This window comes from Elaeis guineensis, chromosome 9 (genome assembly GCF_000442705.2).
Source record: "Elaeis guineensis isolate ETL-2024a chromosome 9, EG11, whole genome shotgun sequence".
Taxonomy (NCBI): Eukaryota; Viridiplantae; Streptophyta; class Magnoliopsida; order Arecales; family Arecaceae; genus Elaeis; species Elaeis guineensis.
Window position 1 is genome coordinate 4,848,317 of NC_026001.2, and position 19,752 is coordinate 4,868,068.

At 35.9% G+C, this 19,752-nt stretch overlaps 2 protein-coding genes across 2 annotated transcripts; one reads left to right on the forward strand and one right to left on the reverse strand.

Moving 5' to 3' along the window:
* The first annotated feature begins 9,037 nt into the window (after positions 1-9,037).
* LOC140851593 (WAT1-related protein At1g68170-like) lies at positions 9,038-12,487 on the forward strand. The gene is made up of 8 exons (XM_073243497.1): positions 9,038-9,195; positions 9,320-9,528; positions 9,662-9,724; positions 10,504-10,620; positions 11,008-11,266; positions 11,364-11,522; positions 11,801-11,952; positions 12,030-12,487. The coding sequence occupies exons 2-8, from the start codon at positions 9,329-9,331 to the stop codon at positions 12,238-12,240; spliced, it is 1,161 nt and encodes a 386-aa protein (XP_073099598.1). The 5' UTR covers positions 9,038-9,195; positions 9,320-9,328; the 3' UTR covers positions 12,241-12,487.
* Positions 12,488-14,046: 1,559 nt separating this feature from the next.
* On the reverse strand, positions 14,047-18,109 carry LOC140851728 (WAT1-related protein At5g64700-like). Its single transcript, XM_073243810.1, has 7 exons — positions 17,807-18,109; positions 16,050-16,109; positions 15,821-15,937; positions 15,455-15,704; positions 15,088-15,246; positions 14,713-14,864; positions 14,047-14,619 (listed from the first exon to the last, which is right to left on the reverse strand). Exons 1-7 carry the CDS (start codon positions 17,977-17,979, stop codon positions 14,493-14,495), a joined length of 1,038 nt encoding a protein of 345 aa, XP_073099911.1. The 5' UTR covers positions 17,980-18,109; the 3' UTR covers positions 14,047-14,492.
* Positions 18,110-19,752: the final 1,643 nt, after the last annotated feature.

Consider the following 19,752-nt stretch of genomic DNA (forward strand, 5'->3'; position numbering starts at 1 on the left):
ATAGTAAAAAATAATTAGATTAATTAAATTAATCTAATATGTATATGATCTAATCATCAAATCAATTTACTTTAGGATCTATGACATGATATGTTGCATATAAAATCTGAAAAATCACATTATAAAATCTACATGTATGGATGTAAGCAGTAGATCAAATCTACGCCTATCTGAGTTCAGAACTCGATATTTGAGCATGGGTCGACGATCATCACTGCTGAGAGATATGGTAGAGAGGGTCTTTGCTGGTTGCTCGCAGCTGCTCACACATCCAACCTCCATGAAAAATCCACTCAAAGCCTCGATCTGATCGATCTTCTCGAAAGTACTAGCTCATGCAAAGACCTTCTTCTTGATTGATCTGAATCCTTTCTTCAAATCTCTAAAATCTTTTCAGAGATTGAAGATAGACTTCTGGATGAGATGAAGAGGTGAAAAAAAGATGGAGAGAAAAATAATTTTTTCTTATTTTTTTCTCTCTTTTCAAATCCTAGGATCAAAATCTAGAATTCAGATTTTTATGCACACATCAAGAGAGAGGACTCTCCTCTTTATTTTTCATGCCATGAACCATATCCAAACTTTCCTCCATGTGAAGATCTCTCTTCCTTCTCTCTTACATGCACAAAAGAAAAATAAAAACCCCTTTTTATAGGCATGCAAGAAATAAGGGTGAAGAGTCATAGAGATCACGGATTCTTATAAGATGTTGCCTTCCTTCATAATTTCACATCCCAAAACATGTCAAAAAAATATGAGACACCTCTTTCCATATTTTTTCATGGTAAGTCAGTCCTCTAACTAATTTTTTATGAAAAATCTCTTCAAAATATTGCACATATAAGAAGAAAAAAATAAGTTGGCATGGAGAGGTTGATTTGGATAAGAACAGATTCTCTTAATAAGAAATATTTTGAAATCTAATTTTAAAATTTTTTTCTATCAAAATTAAATCAGATTTAGATGTGAGATAGAGAGGAGAAGAACTCTTTAGTATGAAAAAAATCTCATGCAAAAATTATTTGTGCATAGAGATAGATGGCGTGCAAAATGGGTTGGCGCAAGGGAGAAGAGTCCTATTCCAATAAGGACTCTTAATTTTTTTATTTGAATCTAAATCAAATCACATCTGATTTAGCCCAAATAAAATATATAAAATCTAATTTAATTAAGTTTATAAATTTTTAATCAAATTTTAATCAAATTAAAAATTGATTGAACTAAAATTCCGATCAAATCAGGGATAATTCTCCCTTAGTGATTTGATCATCTCATAATCTGATCGGATCAAACTTAATTGAATCTAATTTAATTAAATTTTATTTAATCCTCTTTGCTCAATCAAATTGAGCTAATCAGTAATCTAATTACTAATTAATCTTTCATTAATTTACTAACATTTGATGAATTAATTTATTATAATTTTTGTATAAGATTAATCATCAATCGAATTGACGATTAAACCCTTAAACGATTCTCAATCATTGAAAAATCATATTATCAGTCAAAAACTTCTTTTGAGTGTGATCCCATAGGTTCGAACCTAAGTCGATAGTATAGGAATAACTTCTTGAACCAATTAATATAACCATCTAGTAATGATGACCTAACATCCGGATAGGTCGAATGAAGATGAAGCAATATTCAAGAACCTATTGGCATATGGTTACCATATAATTCATCCCTTTGATCCTAATGCTCGAGGATGATCTAAGATTTAACTATTAATCCTAAATAAGTCATCCACATTATATTTTAATCTTTTTTAAATCTATCATATAGATTATCCGGATCTAGGTTTTGCTAAATTAAATACATTGATACATTAACTCCTACTACTTCGGAGGGATCAATCTCATCTTGACTCACGCACCGATTTGACAAGTATTTGACTGTACTCCAAAATTTTTTATCACTAAATTAGAAACTCAATTAGTCCGGCATCAAAGTATAGTGAGTTGCTTGTAAGTCACTGTAGTGATCTCAGATCGGAGAGATACTTATATCCATATCCTTCGCGAGCTACCCTTGACAGTAGAGTGCTCCGCAGTTGGTCACATTGAGTAACGATGTACTCCTATATCTCACCTATATGCCATACCAGTATCTCTATACATTTAGTTATGGAACAACCAACGTATATGACACACAACGACTTATACTTGATATCGCTATCATCCTAATAATAGCATATCGTTTGATCGTGAATCAATTTAAGGACTATGCAATAAATTTTTTTTTATTGATCAAAGTAGTTCTAAGGATTTCATCACAATATAAGAGTTCGTTAGAAGATGTAATTTGTGATGAAAAAGATCAAATAATTTTTATTATTGATCAATTTATATACATTTATAATTAGCACAATCGTCAAACGATTGACTTTAGAACATAATTTCTAGCACTTGCAACTATACACACTTAAATGACTGAAATATATAGTTAAATAGATACTATACACTATTAAATAAATATTATATACAGTTAAATTAACATGATACACAGTTAAATAAATATTACGTATAGTTAAATTAACATGGTACATAGTTAAATGAACACTGCACACAATTAAATTAATATGGTACATAGTTAATTTATCACTATACATAATTAAATCAATCCTATACATAGTTAAATTAACATTGTATATGGTTAATTTAACACTGCATATATTTAAATGAATATTGTATATAGTTAAATTAACATGATACACAGTTAAATAGATACTGTATATAGTTAAATTAATATGGTGCACAGTTAATTTGCCACTACATATAGTTAAATTATCTTATGCATAGTTAAATTAAAATCATACACAATTAATTTAACACTGCATACAGTTAATGAAACTTTGCACACAATTAAATAAATACTGTACATGGTTAATTAATTTAACACTACATATAATTAAATGAACTCTGTACACAATCAAATAAATACTGCACACAGATGGAATGGAGAGTTGAATGTACTTTGGAGAGGTGGTCAACTCATTTCGTCCATTTATTGTGCCAAAAATGGGTTAGAAAACTAGCCATTATGCACATTTCCATCTTAAGGGGGACCCCTGTGAATACTGCACACAGATGGAATGGAGAGTTGAATGTACTTTGGAGAGGTGGTCAACCATTTTGTCCATTTATTGCATCAAAAATGGGTTAGAGAATTAGTCATTATACACATTTCCGTCTTAGGGGGCGACCCTGGCACAGGGGTCGCCCTATGGGTCAGTCCCTGCAACAGACTAGAAACAACAGCATTTAATTTTTGGCATGTGGCACAGCAATGGTCAACCTATGGGTCGCCCTCTTTTATATGCCAGCCCAAAAAGAACATGCCGGTGCCCCTTTTCAAAAAGGGTTGATGTATGAGTCACCCTTTTTTGCCCAGATTGATTTTTCTCCAAAATTTTGGCTTCCAAAATTTTCGTAATTGCCTCTAAATATTTCAAAGTCTTCTTTAATACTCTTGAGACTTTCGAAAAATATTATCTTAATCTTTAACTTAATAAAATTGTAACTTTAGTCTTCTCCAAGAGTTTTTACTAATTCAAAATTTTTGAATATCTTGAAATAATATGGTATATAGTTATTTTAGAAAAGAGTCATTGGCACACTATTTTTGGCCTGATACACTAGAGGGGTTAAAGAGGATGCAACCTGGTTGAAACTTAACCCTGCCTTAAACTAGTTCTCCTGAGAATGCAACCTAAGATTCCTTCTTTTGTTATGTATCTCCTTTTATTATGGATGGTATATATAACTAAATGTAAGAAATAAGTTTTTTATGATAGAAACCTAGGATTTAAGGAAAGTTTCAGATGATACTATAAAATAATAGATTATTAGTAATGGACAATTGCTGTCACTAGTAGTAGAGTTGCCGTCGCTAATACTATTGACGACGGACTCCTATCACTAATGTATTAGCGACGGACTTTTGTCGCTAAAATTTTATGAAAAATAATATCATCGCTAATTACCATTATTAGCGACAGAAAAATTCAGTCGCTAATAAGCGTAATTAGCGATAGTATTAGCGATAGAAAAAAATTATTGCTAATAATTTAAATTTTTTTATCAACTAAAATTTAAAAAATTATTAAGGATGGCAATATCGTCACTAATGTGATCGCTAATAGTTTTTTAATTTTTTGATTATAAAAAATTAAAAAAACTATTAGCGACGGTATTTGCATCGCTAATGCTGTCACTAATAATTTTTTTTAAAAAAATTATAATTAAATATTTTAAAATATATTTTAATCATAGTAACAACCAATAATATTTTTTAAAATTTATTATAAATAAAATAATAATTATTTATCATAATCATAAATATTAAATTAGTTATATTATATTAAATATATAAATTATATAATTTTATAAATTTATACTGCTTTATAAGTATCAAAATTACATATATATTTAAAAAAATTATATGAGATCCTCCTCATCGTCCTCCTCATATCAATCTCATGTCAAAAGATATCACAATTTATAAAACATACACTATAGCAAATATTTTTTTGTGCAATGAGTCACATCATACAATTATTTCAAACCAACATGCATCGGATCTGATCATATTAAGGTGCTCGACTTTGGACTACTATGGCCATAATTCTAGCCTGTGGTAGGACACCAGTACCATAACTAGTTCTGTAGATTGTCATAACCACATTTACAGCCCGTGGTGGGGCTCTAATACCGTGACTAGTTTAGAGGACCACAAGCGCTCAAATTCTAACTACCACAACCATGTTTACAATCTATGGTAAAGCACTAATAGTGGCTAGTCTGGAGGATCACAATGCTCAACTCTGAACTACCACAATCATATTTTCAGCCCATGATAAGGTATCAATAGTGGTTAATCCTGTGGACTACTATAACTATAGTTTCAGCCTGTGGCAGGACATCAATAACGTGGCTAGCCTAGTGCACTACAACCTCACATACAATTACACAGCTCGATTACAAGCTTGTTAGATATTATAATTCAAAATCATATTTTTTTGTAAAACCCGATGCACATGATTTTCAAAATCTATCCAACTCAACATACGTAACATTGCATAAGTCATAAATATAAACTTAAAAACTAAGTATATAACATATCACCATCAAAAATACATGGATCAAAATCATCGATGTATAAAATAATTTTTATATAAATAGATGATAATATCCAAAAATTCTTACCTTTATAGTTGTCACACCAAACTCATAAGATTATGCTCTGGATGTCAAAAACCCTACTTAATCTTCTCCCATCCGATGGACTACTCTTCTGTATATTAATATTATAAATAAATCAAATTAAATATCGAAAACCCACTATCAAGGTTCATCGAAATCCACACCTCTATCCCCAAAATTTTATTTTATTTTTATTTTTATTTTATTTTACTTTTTTAACTAAATTAGGAAAAATAAATAAATAATTAAATAAATAGAGAGAAAAGAAGCGATCTCTGTCTCTCTTCCCTTCTTCTTCTTCAAACAGGGCAACCAAGCCCCTGCTTCTCCTTCCCTTCTTTACACCGGCCATGGCTGTGGAACTTGACCGATGGCGAACGATGGTGCACGGCACCAACCACAAAATGACCCCGACGACAGCCACAACGATCGACGATCGGTAGGAAGGAAAAAAATCGAAGAGCAAGGAAGGGCCCTATCCTTCACGACCGACGGCTTATCGGACCAAAGCCAGTGACGGCAAGACTAGAAAGAGAATAAAGAAAAGGAGGAAGGCCTTACCCCAGTCCAGTGACACCTATAGCAAGAGATCCAGTGATGTCTCCAATGGAAACCCAAGGAAAGCTCGACAGAAGGACTCAAATTGATGACAATTTCTTCAAGAATTTGAGGTGAGGAATGAGGGAGGAAAGAGGTCTCTATTTATAGGCTAAAATTCGTGTTTCTTTCGGCCATAGGATGGTTCTTCCTCTCGCACAACGTACGTGTGAAGTTTTTTTTTTTTTGGTGATTAAGGTCGGGTTATTACATAGGGCTCGGGGAGGCGGGTTAGGGGCTTGGGCTCAGGGAGGCAGGTTGGGGGCTTGGGAAGGTGGGTTGGGGGCTCGGGGAGATGACTGGAGGGAGGCAGGCCAGGGGCTTGGGGCTCGGGGAGGCGATCAGGGTCTCAAGAAAGTCGGATCCAGCGACGAGAAAAAGAGGGGGACTAGAGGTAGCCGGGAGAAGGCAGCCGGGGTTTCGGAAAAGTGGGATCCAACGGTAGGGAAAAGAGAGGGACGGGAGGCGGGGGAGAAAGGAGGGTGGCGGCGGAATGAGCGAAAATAAAAAGTCGGAAAACAATGAGGGGCTTTTAGGGTTAGTATTAGTGATGGCTAAATTTTTGTCACTATAGCCGTCGCTAATAACTATATCGATGGCATTGCCGTTGCTACTGTCGTCGGTAATATTTTTAGCAATGGTGTATAAATCCATCGTCAAAGTCCGTCGGTAAAAAGTTCTATTAAAAATGATAAAATTACTGTCGGTAATGCCATCACTAATATCTATTATTAGCGATAGCAAACATGCCATCACTAATATCTTAATTTTTTGTAGTGTGACTATCAACAAAATATAAGTGAATTTAAAAATAGATGCAGAAGTCCAGCTGCAACACAGGAGATAGTAGATTCAAAACCAAATGAACTCCCTACTGAAAAGATTGGGGCAGTGGATTCAAAATTGAAATTAGAAGTTCAGACTACTAAGGAAGAAGCAATTGATTTAAAACCAAAAACAGAAATTCAAACGGCTAAGGGAGAAGAAGTGGATTCAAAACATAATTCAGAAGTCATCCAGATCGCCAAGGGAGAAGCAGTGGATTCAAAATTGGAACCGGAATTCCAGATTGCTGATGCTATGGAAGTGGTATCCAGCTATTGGTCTCAGACCGAAAGGAGCAGCTGTCTTAGAAAAGGTGGATACATAATCGCTACTTCCCTCTATACCAGAATTTGCTAGAGAGCTTTCAGAAGGGAGTTTAGAACTTCAGAAGATAATGGATCTTATGGACAAAAACCACTCTTCTAGTTAGGTTTTGGTTCTGAATGCTTATTATTTGAGGCTGTGTACTCTCTTCTCTATTTTATTTATTCAATAGATGATTTTGTATTTGGTTTCCTGATCCACATCTCTGATTGTATTTAAGACTTTGTTGTTCACCTTTTCTTCCACTTCTCTGAAGAGAATCAGCGATCCAACAATGTATTCTTTTGCATGTTCTTGGATATTTATTGCTCCCAATGTGCTAATTAATTATTTCTTACTTATTCTGACCATGCATTCTTAAGGCATATGTAGGTTGATCACAACTGGAGCCATTAAATTTAAATTTTTAACATAGCTATTGAGAACCACTTCAACCATCACACTCTTTCCTGGATAATCATTCTCCATGATCTAGCAATCTATGTTTCATTCGCATGGGACTCTCTACTCAAGTGGAAATCATCTCATCAAGGAGAAAATCCAAGAAATAACGTCTCTTCATCTCTTCAACCCTCCAACCTCAAGCCACCAATAATTTGGATATTCTCTTACTAAATTGAAAAGATTTCACAAGATGATGGGTAAGGCATCAACCATAGTTCTTTTACTATTTGTTGACAGAAAAATATTAAGGGGAAAAGTTCAAGTGTTAGCCTTTTCAGCTGTCTAACCTTTGAAGCTTGTATCATTTTCATCCACTCCATCCTCTGACATCATAAAAGCACTGACATGTCACCCCACCATGTTGATTTGCAATTTTAGAGGTAAAAGTGGAGCGATATATCTTTATCAAAGTTTTAAAGCCTCAGATCTTACCAATCTTCATGGATGCTCAATATTGAGATAAATGATATTTGAAATTAGGGCTTGCCCCAATATGCACATTCCCCGATTAAGATATTATTTTTAAAATTGGTAACTACATAATATTTAAGATTGAAAGCAAGAAATATCGACAGACGTCGGCCACTATATTGATATTATATCAACCGCTATCTCAGGACACTTGCACCATCTTAAGATACAAAAATTTCAAAAAATTGAGGAAAAAAAAAATTATATTAGCTACTCATGAGTACTGGATATTGAAGGTAAGCTCATATCATGGTTGAGATGATAAAAAATACAATCATTTTTATTTTTATGGAAGTAGGAAGCCTTCTAGTCTTGCACCCCTCCAATAGGATGGCGCCCCTATATTAGAATAATATAATGTGAAAGGCTTTTGCAATATTGGCTAACAATATATTATCATGGGTATTATCTTTTGGTATATTTTTTATGAAAAAATATTATGGAATTGAACTATATAAAAGACCTTTTTTTGTTTTTTTGAAGTGTAAAAGCAAAAGCTTCTTTGGCTTTATAATTTTGCAACCTTATATTTGTCTTTATTAAAATTATGGAAGAATAGAGCTTCGCATTTAGCCATCGATATCAATCGCTCCTTCGGTCACTAGTTTGGATCGCACTCACTCGAATTGTAATGATTTAAAGCTTCTCATTGAAACTACTCTTTTTTATGGATTCAAATTTTTATTTCAATTTCAATTTCGATCATGAACCAAATATTTTGAAAGATTTGATCATTCTGATTTCGATTTCGATTTCAAACTATTTCGATTCTTATTTCGATTTCGATTTAGATCGCAAATCAAGCATCTTTTTAGTATCTTGGTTTAGACCCACTCTTATCCAAAATGAAGACAAGTTCTGGTCCTAACAGGTTGTATCTTTCGGACAAAAGAATGATTAATCTTCTTTTGCGATATCAACCGTTGGACGATGCAATTAGCTGCTTTGCGGGGCGTGCAACAGAGGGAGGAGAGACTAGGGGTGCTTTGAGAGTCGTGCGAGGCGCAATCCAATGGTTGATGCCGCGACAGGATATCAATCATTCTTTCGCGCGAAAGATACAACCGGAACCCGGTCTCTGACAGCCGATCGTGAGGCCCAGACACCACGCGGCATTACGACTACTTGGGAACGCAACAGATGCCACCTGGGAGACGGGTTTCAGCTGCCGTCACCACACTCCAGTTTGTTGCACACTCCACCGTTGCCATTACAAACCCCTTATCCCCCACTCCACCGAGCCAGCGACTCGGTCTCTCTCTGATCTCTCTTCCCTTTCCTCCCTCCCTCTCCCCTCTAAATAGGGCCCAACTCACAAGGATTAGAAGAGCAGGTGAGAAGGAGGACGATATCTTCTTGCTCAATTACTTAGTTAGTCTATTACTCTTTCTTGCATTTCTATACATATATATGTGTGTTTTGTATATAAAGGAATGTTGGTTGGGTTGTTGGTATAGTTTGGGAGAATGGGAGGCAAAAGTTTCCGGGATGTGGTGGAACGATCGAAGCCAGCGGCGTTGATGGTGTTGGTTCAGGTGGGGTACGCCGTGTTGAACATCTTATACAAACTGGCCTTGAACGACGGCATGGACGTCAGGGTCCTCGTCTTCTACCGCCATATCTTCGCCGTCGCCTTCATCGGTCCTCTCGCCTTCTTCTTAGAGAGGTAACACCTTCTAGTCTTTCCTCTTTTTTTTTTTTTTTTCCATTTGTTGCAACCTTGAGAGATCTGGGGTTAATCTTGTTCTTTTATTTTTTATTTTTTTGTCTTCGTTGGGTTTGATATATTGGGATGGCAGGAAGAGCAGGCCAAAGTTAACGTGGATGATATTGTTACAGTCCTTCCTCTGTGGGTTATTTGGGTAAGCAATCCTAAGTCTCTCGCACTACAAGTGTCACACAACTCGAAAGGTCTCAAGCAAACTTTTCTTTTGTTTTTGAGGACACCAGTTGTCCTAAGTACCGACTCTCCCCTCCATTCAGATTTCATCAGGTAGATGAAATTAACCAGAAGCAGACTCCATATCATGGTTCTTTATTTTATCAAGAAGATGAAATCAAGTACAGAATCTATATCATGGTTCTTTTATTTATCGTGACGGAGGGCCAGAATGCCCACCTGAAAGTTTAAGTTTATAATCTTTGTGGAATTTATGTTAGATCTCTCTAAATCTTCTACATAAAAATTAAAAGGTTCTCTCTCACTCCTTTAATTCTCAGGAAAGAAAACTGTAATCTTTGTCACATGCATTCATGGGAATTTGCATAAAGTGGGAGATAGAAAACTTGCATAAAGTGCAGTGAATGATTTGGCGATTAATGACCACTGAATTACGTAAAAAAAATGAAGACAAGTAATACGGGTGGAGAAGATGGTATATATTAAGAGTTTCTACCCATGCATCCAGGCAATAGTAATACGTCTGGACTTATTTAAATAAAGCATATAATTAAGGAGAATTTATAAGTCCCCACCCCACAACTGAAAAAACAAAAAACACAGCTATGTCATTCTTTTTATTAACACTTTTGAAATATTATTATCTGAAAAATTACAAAACCAACCCAAAAAGTTACTGTGCTTTCCCATTTGACCAACTCGTATTTCTTCATTTTTTTTTTCTTTTTCTTCTTTTTACAGGGGGACCCTCACGCAAAGTCTCTACGTCGCGAGCTTAAAGCTAACTTCGGCAACCTTCGCCAATGCGTTGAGCAATCTCATGCCTGCATCCACATTTATCTTGGCTGTCACTTTCAGGTTTATTCCACGCAATAATTGAAAAGTCAAAATTTCTTGAAATACTGTATGATTAAGATTTGTTTTAGATTACCAAAATTTAATGTTTCAAGGAATTTATTGGTCGCATATTAGATAAACTCTAAGAAATCCTACATGATCCATTTCATTCACATATTTGACCATGTCTTTAGCTAAATTAGTTCATAGTTTTGTATTAAACAACGTGAAATACGCATAAGATCACAAAGCAAAACACAATATTACCAGGCCTTTAATTATTAAATAGTAGTCAAACGAAGAGGAAAATTTTTTTCTATATATTTTGTTTTATTTTTTTACATTAAATTTTGTTTTTTTTTGACCATTTTTGTATATATTTATCTTTTATTTTACTTTTTTTCTTAGGTTGGAAATTTTAGGGATTCGAACAGCTTCGGGACAAGCGAAGGTGTTGGGGACACTTGTGGGACTAGGTGGGGCAACATTTCTTACCTTATACAAAGGTCCGGACATCAATCCTTGGTCCACAAAGAAAGACCTCCTTAAGTTCCATCCAAAGGGTGACCATCACCAAGCTATGCCTCACGAGCCAGCTAAACGAATCATGGGTGCAGTTTTGGCGATTGCTTCTACTTTCTCTTATTCACTCTGGTTAATAATTCAGGTGATCTTCAGACAAAATGACCCTTTGGTGTTGGGGACTATATTGACTTGATCTATTATCCTTACTTGCAATACTTGTTGATGGAATTAATCTGTAGGCAAAGATAAGCAGAACATATACTTGTCACTATTCAAGCTCAGCGCTGATGAGTCTGATGGGAGCAATCCAAGCTATTTTCATAGCCCTCTGCACAAACAGAGAAATGAATCAATGGAGATTAGGTTTTAATGTTAGGCTTCTCACCATTGCCTACAGTGTAAGAGCTGTCCTTTCATTTCATTTCCTGATAGTTTAATTATATAAATATACTTGATTTGTTCAAAAAAGTTGTATCACATTAACCCATTTTATTAAGAACAAAAATAAAAATACTATCAATCATTTTATTATAAATGATTTGAGAATCCATGACTGCTATGTGTACGCACAGAAGTCTCCTTTGTTTGTCAAAAAAAAAAGAAAAGAAGAAGAAGGAGAATTATTCATGTCAAACACTTTGGATAAAATCTCAATTTTGTTGATGTGGTGGTATAGGGAATTGTTGCATCTGGGTTGATCGTAACAGTGACGATGTGGTGCATAGAGAAAAAAGGTCCATTGTACGCCTCAGTTTTCAATCCTTTGCAGCTTGTGGTTGTTGTCTTATTAAGTTCACCTCTGCTTGGTGAGAGGTTGCACTTGGGAAGGTAGGCTCCAATTTTAATTTATACATAAAATTACATTTAGTTTAGATACATATTCTAGCTCATTTTTTTCTCCTTAGTGTATTGGGTGCAGTTTTGATTATAACTGGACTTTACTTGGTGCTGTGGGGCAAGAAAAAGGAAGCAACCGTTGTGGCTGAAACCTTGGGGGCTAAAAATATTTCTGAACCAAACAACAAAGAAGAAGAAACTCTCACACTCGGGCCTCAAAATGTTTGCATGCTAAATGGCAGGGAAGAAGAGACCAAGACAAATGCATCAATGCCATAGGATAGGGAGGAGAATGTCTATGGTTTGTTTTTGCCCCGAATATATATGAGGCTGGGCAGAAACTAAGAATTTTAAAGTTAGAAGATAGATGAATAGGTTTGATGCTAGGAGAAATTTATAATATTTGATATCAATTTTGAAAGCTAAATGTTGAAATAATGGGGTGACTTGGGGCAGCTTGATGCATCTTCATATATTAATTTACATGGCCTTGTCAGAAATTTCAGGCTTGATGTCGTAAAATCTTCAGTTGGTTTTGATGGATTGGGAGGCAACTAATGTTTTTGTAAGTTTTTGGATTCCATTGAACAAGGATACATGACTCCAATGGCTGAGTTATGTGGTGCATGAGAAGGATTAAATGATGACATTACGATCATGAAAGCATTCTACATTGTAGTCGAGGGGGATTAACAGTGGTCAATTGACTATCAAATATGGTATCCAATCTAACAATGACGGTGCTCAACTGCTGGTGGATGGTAGTCTTGCTGGGCTTTTTTGAGATGGAGCATAATTACGGTGAGATAAATAATATAGCTTTAATTTCTTCTTAATTGATAGAAGTTTTGTCCTCAAACTTGTTTTTATGTATGTATTTATGCAAGAAATATATAGTATCTCTATCCTAAGAAAAAAATGAATAAGTTTATGCATGTGCGAGTATGAAGTCTCCAGCTCTCCACATCATCAGAAGTGAGAAATTATGTCAATTGAGATTTAAATGCTATCTCGCTAGTAAATTATCCATCTTGTATTATCCATTGTGTATTGCATCTGATGGCAGATACATTCCATAAATGATATATCTATTGTACTCGATAGGCATACATGCATTCTAAATTTTAAGCTGATAAATTTTAATTAATTTTATATATTTTTGATAAAAAAATATTCAGTTGGTAAATATTAATTGATATTCAGTTAAATTATTCAGGTGATAAATATTCAGTTCAATTAATTAAATATTAATTTTCTATATTAATTAAATTATAAGCTGATAAATATTTTTTTTGGTAGCTAATAAATATTAATTGATTTTTACATATTTTGGCACTATTTGCATAAAGATAGTATTATCTAAAAGCTCTTTACTCTCAAAATTTAAATAGAAGGAATATGCTAATTAATTATGTCCATTTGTGGGACAGATAACGTGGCAAGACGAGTAGTTTTCAAACTGATAAGGACTTATTAGATTTTAATCTTGCATAAAATTTCTTCGTTTCTTCCTCTTCTTCCTTCCGTTGAGGAAAAGAAAAAAAAATGGAGATTTGATGCGGCTTAAAAATACTGTTCTCGCCCCCCGAGCTCTACTCGCTTCCCTTCCGGCCACCATCCAGCACTCCGATAGGTCACTCCAGTGGCTCTCTGATGATCCGACCTTGGCTGGTTCGATTTTAGCTCTTTGGACTTCTCCTTCAAAACCCTGGAAGTCCAATCGATGAGACTCCACCCTCTCCCATTAGCACCGGCTTTTCCAAAACCTTACTCCCTAACGCTGGTCCAACTTGGATAGCTTCTACCATCACGAATCCATTAATGACTAGTAAACAATGCTTGGATCAGTGCGTTTTCTTAGTTTTTTTGCCGGAAGTTTTAGTCCAAGATATGTTAGCTTCTGAGAGATATGTTTAGATTCATGTATTCATCCATTCTCTTCTATTTGATTGTGAATATAATTATCTTTTGGGTTTTGTGATTTTTTTCCTTTGTAAAAATCTGGTTCCACTTTGAGGTATGGTAACCACAAGAGTGATGTCCATTTACACTATCAAAATCCTATATCCATCAGAAATCTGATTTGAATCATTATGGTACTACTGAATCCAGTTCTAGTATTGTAAGAATGGATTTGTGCCTCATAGTGTTGGAATTCCAGTTGGTTTTATGTGATTATCTTAACAAAATGTTGATTGGACCATCATGTCATGAGTCAAGTAATGCCCAAATAGATGAACTCAAGCATTGATAATTTACACTTTAACTATTTAACATCAACCACAAAACTAAATCATTAAGCAGATTGTATTGCTAATGGTCTATGGTATTCACACCGTCTACACAAACAAGGACACAACTAGCAATTAGTAACTACCAAGGATTGCAAAGATTTTCAGAATCTCCGTTGCTCCACTTTCAAATTGTAGGCTAAGACTATTTTGATGATATAGCTTAGGTTACAATTTTATATTCAGTACAAAATCTAAGCTTTCATTTATTTTTTTAAAAAAAGGCTTCAAAATTTACATTTAATCAGAGCCATATAAAAGAAGTGGACGGACTGGTGATGGCAAGTCTTTAGTTGGTTGCATCTCTCTGCTCTTTCCCCATAGAATGCTGTAAAGGCCTCCAACCATCAAAAGGCCTCCTAGGACGCTGCAAACACATTGTTGAAAACAACCATGTGAGCTCTTTCATACAAGCTAATGCAATTTGTGTACCTCAAGTTATGCTTGTATTTTGTTTCACCTTCCCAATATGATCACTTCACCAGGAAGAAATAAGGAGAAAATGATGGTGAAAACGAGAGCCAATGGCTGGGACATTGCCATGAAGACCGGTCCTTTCTTCCCGATGCACCAGGCTTGCAAATAGAATGCGACGCCAGCAATAAATATTCCCTGCAAATTGCATCTCAATTTAGATGCAAAATATATTTATGTATGATGGCTCACATCTTTATTTTGTTTTCTTTTACCTTCATGAAATGAATTATGGTAAATTTACCACATTTTCCTCAATCAAAGAGAAGAGATTTATGATCAAAAGGTCATAGTAAGTTTGCATGCTAAGAAATAAGCCTAGATATAGTCAGGACAGCATCTAAGTTTTGTAGGAGTGTACATTATATGCTACTGCGAGAAGGCCTGCATCCAAATGCAGCTTCCATTCTGCAAAGTCTCTCTCAAAGCCCAAGCCGACTAGAAATGATTGTATTGTGCCAAAGATGTCACAGAGGGCACCAAAGACAAGCTTGGAAGGGTACTCCTTCGATATAAGCCCCTGTTCATTTTCAAAAGAGCATTAAAGAGATTAGCCATAATCAATAGGCATCATTACCCCAAAAGATAAGAATCATAATACAGATTTCCTTTCCACAGAGGGGAGAATAATCTGTTTGTATCATTCTATCTCAAGTGTGAATACAAAACTATAATACTAATTTCTAGACCATTAAAGTAGGGTCAATACCTCTTTTCTTTTATTTTACCTGCAACACTATCCATAGTGACCAACATGTTGTAAAAAGAACCATCAGAAAGGTTCCCAAGACCCATTTTGTCTTCGAATTGGTGTAGTTATCTATCGTATTAGTTCCAAGAAAACTGAGCTGTTGATGTTTAAGTGACTTCAGGCTAGGACCTTCATAGAAGGCAATCACCAAGACTCTAGCTAGACAAAGTGCAACTCCAAAGATTTTTGCAATTCCTGATATGCTCTTTAGTTTGATAGTTTCCATTCTGTAATGTGTCAATAAAAATAAAAATTGTCCGAGATGAGAGAGTAACCATTTAACTATAGAGAATCTTTTTGAAGCCCAAAAACCTATGGGCTTAATCCTTCTTGTCAAACTTACCGAAATACCAGAGCTAACAAAAAAGTCATCACAGGGATTGTATTCGTGGCAGCAGATGCCACTGTTGCAGATGTGTAGTTGATGGTCACACTCACCACGTTTACGCAGAATGTAGTCCTAAATTTCCAAAAGTTTTCAGTATTCTTTTTAACAAGAAATTAAAAAGAAGATATACACAATATTTTAACCCACAACAATTTGATAAACAACCATGCGAACTTTAACTTACCCAAGCAAAGCAAGCAAGAAAATCTTGACCAATATGACAAATGATAAGGATGGAGCTGATCTGCTAGGATTTAGAAAAGAGTAAGCCCTAAGATAAATAGATAAAGAGAGAGAGAGAGAGCCTTAATGTAACAGCCCAGGTTCTTGGGCCTGTAACCCTTGACGGCCCAACGAAAGAAAAAAAAAAAATTTACAGGAGGAAGACTCCTAATCGGAGTCTTCTTCCTTCCCATTTCCAATGAAATCGGAGTCGAGAGTCCGGCTAGGGTAGAAGACCTTCCCTATAAAGACCCCCTTCCTCCCTTAGGATCTTACAACAAAAATTTCGAAGAAATTTGAGGGATATTTTCAAAGGAAGCACCGTGGATGGTTGATCGGAAGAGATGGGGGCCGTCGGAGCTGTCTTTGGACATCAGAACAAGGTATTCTTCTTCTCTTTTTCTTTTCGGATTATCTTCCACCGTCGATGTGCTTGGAAGCCGACGAGATGTCGGTTTGGGCTCAAATAGGGACACCCCCTGTTTGCGTTGTTCTCTCCTTCCGCCGCCGGCAGCAAAGAGGGGTGGGGCTGCCACTGGGACGGTAGCTTCACCGTCGTTGAGGTTGCCGGGGAGGATGGTCGGAGATGGCCTACCTGGCCGGATGAGGGGGAGCGCTCGGAAAAAGCTCGGGTCCCCTATTTTGATCGTGGGGAAGAGGAGAAGAAATCTCTTCTCTCTTCTCTAAATAAAAATTAAATTATATATATATATATAATAAATAAATAAAAATAAATAAATAAAAAAAAGGGAGACATAGATAAGAGTTTTGATAAACCTCAATATACAATTTTTTTTAAAAAAAATTAATTTGGTTAAATTGATTTGTTTGATAGGAGAACAGTCCAACGGCCAGGAGCTCATGTCTGGGACAGTCCGCCAGGAGCTTATACCTGGGACAGCCTCTCACGGGCTTTCGTACGTGGGACAGCCGGCCAGGAGCTCATCTTGGGACAACCTTGAAAGGCTTTTTATGTGAAAATTGATTCGGATGATGACTGAGGTATAGACTTGAATAGTCCAGAGCCAGAAAGAAAATGTTAAAAATTCATGTGATTATGAAAAGAGAAATGAAAGATAAGATATGAAATAATTATTGAATAAAAGTATTTCACCTATTAACATATGATGATGCATCTATTTTAATAAGACAGTAAATTTATGGATGTTTGCAGTATTCTGAATATTGAACATGAGATTTTATATTTTATTGGTTATTTTATTTTCAGATTATATTACTATATCAGTGTGATTGGAAATTTTACTGGGCTGTAAAGCTCACATCTTTTCATCTTTCTTTTTTTCTTCTCAGAGTTACAGGACGTTTATGATTGGCTATGGCTTGGTCTTACGAGTGAGCAGATGGATAGATAGAGTACCGTTGATACCTGATCAGAGGATTGAAAGAATATTAATTGTAATTATGTAAGTTTTATGAATTATTATTGAAATTAAATATTATGGTTGATAAGGTTGTAATGATTTAATTTGGCCTTGCATATTTTTTAGGGCTTGCTCTAAGGAGTGTGCGGCCATCACGTATCCGATCCGAATGTTGGGTTCGGGACGTGACAGAATGGTATCAGAGTTTAGGTTTAAGATCATCAGAGATTATGAAGAGATATTAAAAATTTTATGTAAAATTAATAGGATGTGATATTTAAGATGACCACATCTGATACAAGAAATTGGAAGCAAAACAAGGGGATGGGGACTTCACCTTCCAAAAGCTATAGCAAAGGGTACCAACACGGCAGTGCCAATTGCTTGTCTGTAACATACAAAGACAGCAGTATTCATGCCACCATTGAATGCAGCCTTGGAAAGCATGGCCATTCCAGCATAAATGGCTTGGATGACAATGATGGCCATGTAAGGCTTCTTGTCATCCATTGCAAGCAAATTAGCAAAGACTACTGCTCCCTAAAATTAAAATGGACAAATAAACATGTATACACATAAAGAGAGAAGGGCTGAAGGGATATTTTCAGAGAGATCAGAAGGGGAAGATGGGGTTTGGTAGAGAAAGGTGAGGTCGGCTGCTTTCGAGGAGGCATGAATAGACTGGCCGGCTTCATTGTTTATTAATTGTTGCCGTTTTTTTTTTTGGCGTTGTCTAGCAGGACAACATCAGTGCATCATGGGGAAATCTTTTGCCATTGAATTGAGGGTGTGAAAGATTTTTTTTTTTTTCCCCCACCTGCCACGTGGGTGGTGACTGGTCAGCATTTGTTTGGATTCGATGCAAAAGAAGGAAATTACCAAAAAAAAAAAAGGAAAATGCAAACGAAGGCGTTCGGATGCTGCATTCCATTAGAAAAAGTTGGCAGGCTGCCGGCTAGCAGACATCAAGCATGTCAGATCTTTTGTCCTCGTGCTTTCTGAACCCAACCAGATGGTAGTCGGTAGGTGGGAGAAATTATTGCATGCACCGGGTGCAAGTGAACCGGGGCATCGAGGAGTATATGCACGGTGGAGAGCGCGCAATCGGGAATCGGTGACGCGGTGGACAACATGCCACGCAACCCCTTCTATTGCGGGGTCCAATTTGCACCTAGATGGGCCTCCGTATGCATGCACACGTGCAATGGAGATAACATGCCATGCGACCTTGTATTTCATCGATCTCTCCACCGTGCATATGCTCCGGGATTTGCTCTGATCCATTTGCACACGGTGCGTGCAATAATTTCTCGGTAGATGGGGTGGAAGGAAGGAGAGGTGATCGGAGTGGCATACGATGCAGAAACCAGCAGTGACACAAAAATGTTACCAATAATTTCTCGGTAGATGGGATGGAAGAAAGGAGAGGTGATCAGAGTGGTATACGATGCAGTAACCAGTAGTGACACAAAAATGTTACAGGGCTGGTGTGCAACTTTTCCATTGCTGTACTCTTTCTTAGACAACGTATTAGTATGTAATGGGCAATCTGAAAGTTACGTCAGTTGTGTAGCATATTCGTTTCAGATTTCTGCTCGATCATTCATCCAAAAAAAAAGAAAAAAAAATTTTTCTTTTCATTCTGGATATTGTTTAAGCTGAAAAGTGCAAATATTTGTTTTATTTATTTATTTATTTATTTATTTTTGGAGGGGAAATGGAATCCTCAGCAATTATTAGAATTATAAATTAATTATAGAGATACCAGAGTAAAGAAGAAGCAAGTGAAACAACATGATGAAGCAATAAGGAAGATCTAGCTTCCCTGCTTTGGCAGCAAAAGGCTGAGCGATGTGCAAGGGCCTGGTGATTTATTTGGCTTTTCCACTGCAAAAAATGTTTCCATATGGACGGCAGATATGGGTAGGATAGGTCATTATTGGTATCCGCTCTATATTTACCTCAAGATGGGGTGAGGTTACTGGCTGATGGACTCTTGGGATGAGACAGATAGAATAAGGTAGAGTGGTTTAGGTGGGACAGATCAGATAAAGCTTTAAAATTCTTTTTTTTTTTACATATAATTTTTTTTTATCCCAAAGAGAGAATTTATGAAGAGTTATATATATTCCGATGGGTATGGCATCAACTTTATCATTATTTCTATCTACCTCGGATCCATTGTAGATCGAATAACATACATCCCGTTAGAATCAAGACACATTTGGTATTTAATGGAGTACAATAAACTTTTTTATTTATGGTATATTTAAATGATTGAAC

Bases quoted from the DNA above. Each gene is read 5' to 3' on its own strand.
- LOC140851728 (XM_073243810.1), bottom strand. From the start codon at position 17,979: ATGGATGACAAGAAGCCTTACATGGCCATCATTGTCATCCAAGCCATT. The intron at 16,110-17,806 runs GTGAAGTCCCCA...AAATCCTAGCAG, and splicing joins TTTGCTATAGCTTTTGGAAG to ATCAGCTCCATCCTTATCAT. The intron at 15,247-15,454 runs GTAAAATAAAAG...GAAAATGAACAG, and splicing joins CACTATGGATAGTGTTGCAG to GGGCTTATATCGAAGGAGTA.
- LOC140851593 (XM_073243497.1), top strand. From the start codon at position 9,329: ATGGGAGGCAAAAGTTTCCGGGATGTGGTGGAACGATCGAAGCCAGCG. The intron at 10,621-11,007 runs GTTTATTCCACG...TTTTTTTCTTAG, and splicing joins ATCTTGGCTGTCACTTTCAG to GTTGGAAATTTTAGGGATTC. The intron at 11,953-12,029 runs GTAGGCTCCAAT...TTTTCTCCTTAG, and splicing joins GAGAGGTTGCACTTGGGAAG to TGTATTGGGTGCAGTTTTGA.